At 45.7% G+C, this 5,509-nt stretch overlaps 1 protein-coding gene across 1 annotated transcript; it reads left to right on the forward strand.

Annotated features, from left to right (window-relative positions):
* The first annotated feature begins 1,162 nt into the window (after window positions 1-1,162).
* On the forward strand, window positions 1,163-5,140 carry LOC140231889 (uncharacterized). The gene has a single exon (XM_072312041.1). It carries the CDS (start codon window positions 1,163-1,165, stop codon window positions 4,940-4,942), a length of 3,780 nt encoding a protein of 1,259 aa, XP_072168142.1. The 3' UTR covers window positions 4,943-5,140.
* Window positions 5,141-5,509: the final 369 nt, after the last annotated feature.

The following is a 5,509-nucleotide window of genomic DNA, read 5'->3' on the forward strand; positions in this document are numbered from 1 at the left end:
TCAAAAAGTTATGAACAGGCTTGGATGAAACTTACAGGAAGAGTTGATAATGACACGAGAACAGGTGATTAATTTTTGGTAGTGATCTGGATAACCGTGTGGATCCAGAATAATTTTTAACAATTCATCTTGAAGGCTTATCATTAGCTAATAGGGCTAACAAATGAGGGAGTTCAAGCTGTGGGTATTTAAAGTGCGTGCACTGAGCTCGTGCTCGAGGTGCAGCATGCAGTAAGCTGCTGATGAGGTAGACTCTACAGAGACACAACAGAAAGGCTTCTTTATCATTGGGTTAAAAAGGTGATTTTCAGCATGCATGTACAATTTGTATGGGTAGAAATGAGCTGCTTGGCAGAGGACTGCGCTATCCAAGTGCTTTTCTAGTTTTGTTTTGCTTTTTTGTTGTTGCTTGAGGCTGGTCCCACTGGCATCTACCTTGCCAGGTAGTGATGACCTATCATAGCATGAGCCATTCAATCTGTCCATGTGTTTTGTTACTGTTGCTGGTATGTGGTAGTGGTACAAGTATATGCAGTCAAACCTGTCTATAGCAACCACCAGCTATAGCGATCACCTGCCATATGCGACCACTAAACACAATTCCCCCCAGAGAAAAGCCATGTTATTGACCCTCTCTATAGCGGCCACATGTATACATCAGCCACTTTTTTCATCTTCCTTGGGGTGGCCGCTGTAGACAGACCTGTTTGACTGTACTTTGATTTGTGAGTTACAATGTATATATTGATATTCTGTTTGTCCAGCTTTTTCTTTCTTTCCTTTTCAATTAAAGTAAACCATGTACATGTACTTAACCCAAATGCGCTTGGCAATGAATTGTCATGCTATTTCATAAGGATTCTTACTTCATTTTCCCAAATCAGATTTGGAGATTTGTGCTTGTGAAGACTGGAGGTAAATGTGTTAACCTTCAAATGAAACACAGTGAGGCTTGAACTGCCAATCTACAAATATTTGAGAGACTTCTACTGCAATTCTAAATTTCTAATTTTACACAGTGCATGATACAGGGACAGAAATGCAAAGTGATTTTAACCAGAGTGTTGTTTATCATCTTTTATTGCAGTGTGAAAAGAAGACTCTGTGACTTCAACGTGAAGATGGAGATGCTTCTCCTGTATCTCTTCCTCAAGCTATCAACATGAGAGGGAGAAGAAGGCGTAAAGCAGCGAACACAAAGGCCTCAGGGGAGACTGTGAAGCACAAGCGTCCTCTGACTTCAGCCGAGAAACAGCGAAACTATCGGGAGAGACTGAAGCGCATTCCAGGGAAATATGAGGAGTACAAAAGGAAGAATGCAGAGAGGCAGAGAGCTCTGACCCAGAAACGTAAATTGTCAAACGAGCAACGCGTACGCCAGAGAGCTCAGTGGCGAGAGAAGGTGCGGAGGTATCGACAGAAGAAAAGAAATGAGGACACATTTGGCAGCGCAGAGAGTGAATCGAGTCGGGATTGCCACGAATCGGATATAGTGGAGCTGCAAAGCAATGATTTGCCAGATTCTGGAAACACCAGTGCAGATTGTGCCAGCAGCTGCTCTCAAACAGTAGTTTACATAGCCAGGCCAGACCAGGAGGAGGATATCGCGAGAGGTAACACAAATGAGTATATCTTGGATGCCCAATTCCCGGCCTTGGATGTACTAAGGGACGCATCCCACTTTCCCACTATGAACGGGAATGCAGTGAATGACTGTGGGAATGAAAATGCAACGTGTGACAGTGAAGAATTGAATACCCTGATGTATCAGGTTCCAGGGCTTGATTGCTCAGAAGTTCAGGATGGTCTATTACAGGGGACCTCGTGGAAGTCTTCAGATACCGACTTGTCCTCACCAAGTGTCACCAGATGGGGTGTTAAAGGTGATGGTAGGAAAGCCCTTACTGCTGCCGAACGGCAGCGCAGGTATCGAGAGAAGTTGAGGCAGTCTCCTGAGAAATGGGAGGAGTATAGGAGGAGGGATCTGGAAAGACGCAGGAACATACAGAAACAGAAAGCCCTCTCAAATGAACAGTGCGATCAGAGCAAAGCCCGAGGGAGAGTTGGTACTCGCAAACGTCGCAACAGGAAACAAAATGAAAACAGAGCTGAAACCCATACTGAGCATGCTGTACGTAATGAAGGGTGTAGTGAAACCATCATTCACTTGATAGAGAGAGAATCGAAAGAAAATGCTCAGCTGGAGGCTGCAGGAACAAAACATGAGGGGCTTGTGTTTGCTGGAGGAGGAGCAGCAGAAGACGGGGAAGCTGGTTGTAGTACTGACCCTCGCAACCCCTTGACTACGGCTGGAAGGCAACAGAGGCAAAGGCTCAAAATCAAAGAGGTGCCAAAAATGTCAGAGGATTTTGAGATCAAGCAAGATAAGTACTGTAGAATTACTGAAATCCAAAAGCACCTCTCAGAGGCAGAGCTGGCACTGAAGAGGTTGAAGGGAAGGGAGCGGATGAGGAAGTATCGCCTGAGGCTGAAACAGCAAGCCCAGGCATTAAACCCTGCTAGTGTCTCAAGAGGTAGAGGGCGCAGGAGGGCAGTGGAAACACCAGTGCAGTCTGTTGATAACAATGAAGCTGGGACTTGTGGGGAAGTCGAAGAACTGCTTGACCGCATAAAGCGCAGGCGAATGCAGGGACGAGAGCGTCAGCGAAAGTATCGGATGAGGCGGAAAGAGCGACTACTTTGTGAGGAGCCCGGTAATGCGCATGTCGATGGGGTGGAAGAGACGAGCATTTATTACGAGAGGCTATCATCAATATTTGGTGGGGATGTCCTACAATCAGATGGCCAAGTGAACACCTCACTGCAATTGCCTGCAGAGAGACTACAGCCTGCTGAAGAAATTGGGAGCCTATCAACAAACATGGCATACAGTCTGAATGATGTGCCACTCCTTTCTGCACATGTTGATGAAGAGAACCACCTAATAGCTGAAAGAGAACAGCTGTCAGTCAATTCTGCAACTGAAGGGAAAGACACAATTTTGGCGGCAGCTTCACATGGAAATTTAATGGGTAATACTTTGCTTTGCAATCCCAACATCCTTGTCATGTATGCAGCCAACCCTCTTTTGCCTCCTACAGTCATTAAGCAGGAGCCATCTACCTCACTGACAGAGAGCGACTACCCAATGCAGTCACCAGAAAATGACCATAGTGTCGCCGCTGTTTCGCAGAAACGTATGACTGCATCGGAGAAGCAGAGAAACTACAGGGAAAGGCTCAAACAGGATCCTGAAAAGTGGGCATCATACAAACAGAAGGAGATGAACAGATATTTAGCCAGAAAGTCTGCCCTCACCCCAGAGCAAGTTGAGAAGCACCGAGTTCAGTCTGTACAGAGAACAAGGAACTGGAGAGCACGCCAGAAGGATAAAGCTGTCAGGAAAACTGGTAGCAACTCCAGTGGAGTTGATCAATGGGAAGGTCTTGAAGACACCCAAGATCATGCCGGAGAACTCCTTGCGACTGAAGATGCAGACACTAGTTCTGACTGCCAGCCAGAAAGGAAGAGGGTAAAAAAATCCATGGAACGACTGAGGAATTCCTCAGAAAGATACAGTGAATTCTTAAAGAAGGAGGCTCTGAGAAAGCAGATGAGCAGAAGTCGCAGGACTCCTGAACAAGTGGAAAAGACTAGAGAGAGAGACAGAGAGAGGCAACGGCGATACAGGGCGAGGAAGAGGGGGGAGGTGGAGGAACCCAGTGACAGTTCAAGTAATGCACCTTACATGATTTGCTCTTCCGAGGATTCTGAAGGGGTCAAGGTTTTTCCTCATCAAGCAAAGACATCTGAACACCTTCAAGAAGACATGCCGGCAGCAGCTTCCAAGGAAGGGGATTTTCAGTTGCAAGATTCTAGTGCTCTGCTTGGAACAAACAGCCACAGTTCATCTGAGACGCAAGAAAGAAATCAGAAGGATCGGTACAGGCAGCCTCATAGGCAATCAGTGTCTGAGGAGTATGCAGAATTCCTCAAGAAAGAAGCTGCTCGGAAACAAGAAAGCCGCAGGAACAGGACACCGGAACAAGCAGCAAGGATTAGAGAGAAAGACAGGGAGAGGCAGAGACGGTACAGAGCAAGAAAAAAAGGAACACTGAGTGAACTCGATAACAAGAACAACTCTATGTCAGGTACTACAAGCATTTCGGTGTTAGATATGGTAGAGAATAGTATGTATCCACTTTGTCCTACATCTTCTCCACAATTGAGTCAAGGGATGGTAGAGGGCAGTGATAGCAAAATACAAGATGCTCATGAAAAGAGTGGATTATGTGCATATCACACTGGTGATGAAGGAGAATCATCATTTGAAAGTGGCGATGCCATTTATTATGAAAAGACAGATGTGAACTTCAGTCCTTGCCAAAACCAGACATTATTTGTTCCGCTGTTGCATGAAGACAACTCAGTTGTGACGAAGCAGACGGCACAGCTGCTGAGCTCACAGATCATCCCGGAGAGAATGAAAGGTGGGAAGGGACATCGCAGAATTGATCTTGGGTCTGGCCAGACGGTACTTGGCCGCACTCTCGCCAATGATGGTGTCTCCGAAGCGTTTCTTGGTAGTGACTATCAGAGGGAAGGTGTGGTTGTTCCAAGTGGTGGAAACATTCCAGTTCTCGTGAAGGCAGAGAACACAAAGTGCGCACTTTCCAACGACGAGATACCCCAGGTCATACCCTGTGATCCTCCTGAGATGGACGACGAGTGGAAGGAAATGGACTTCTGCAGTGTAAGCCCTCTCAAAGAGGAGGACAGCCTCCCACCAGACTTTGTGGAGTTTGAAGAAGTGGATAGCGTGCAGTCAGTTTCTGGGTCAGCCCGTCGGAAGGCCTTTTTCCCCACAAGACATTCTGCCATGGCCACATCCAGTACCGCTTCCCTCACTGCTTCAGCCCCTGCAGATGACTCTGTGTCCTGACATGGTTTCTCTGCACATTACTGTAAGACCAGAAACATTTGTGGCCAGAAACTATCACACATTGAAGCTGACTGCCTTCTCGTGGCATGAAAATATCACAAATTGCTGACCACAAAAGAATTAGGAGTATACTACGTGAACTAGTACTACTGGGATTTCTTGAACTCATTCTGCTGGTCGATATAAAACTCCCAACAAAAACGAATGCGCAATACTAAACACTTGCTGTTACACTAACTTGTAAGGTGTACAGCATTGTACTGGCATTCAGTGCATTATGTAGACAAATACTTTCTTGCGCGTTTTAATTTCATGAATGTTGGCTCCTTACAAAATTCATGAAAGTTTCATGCATGCACAAATTTATGGTTTTACAGTACACTTGTCTTCATGGAAGAATGACATTTCATTGAGAAGTTTTGATTCAGTAATAAACTCTGGAGGTCTACTTCAGTTTGTGAAACCATAGTAGTAGGGCAGATATGTTACAAAATTTGGTCGAGATGCTCACATCCAGCGGAAAGTATGAAATTTTGTATATAGGGGTATTTTAGGGCGCTGATTTCA

The sequence above is a fragment of the Diadema setosum genome, chromosome 8, assembly GCF_964275005.1.
Source record: "Diadema setosum chromosome 8, eeDiaSeto1, whole genome shotgun sequence".
Classification (NCBI taxonomy): Eukaryota; Metazoa; Echinodermata; class Echinoidea; order Diadematoida; family Diadematidae; genus Diadema; species Diadema setosum.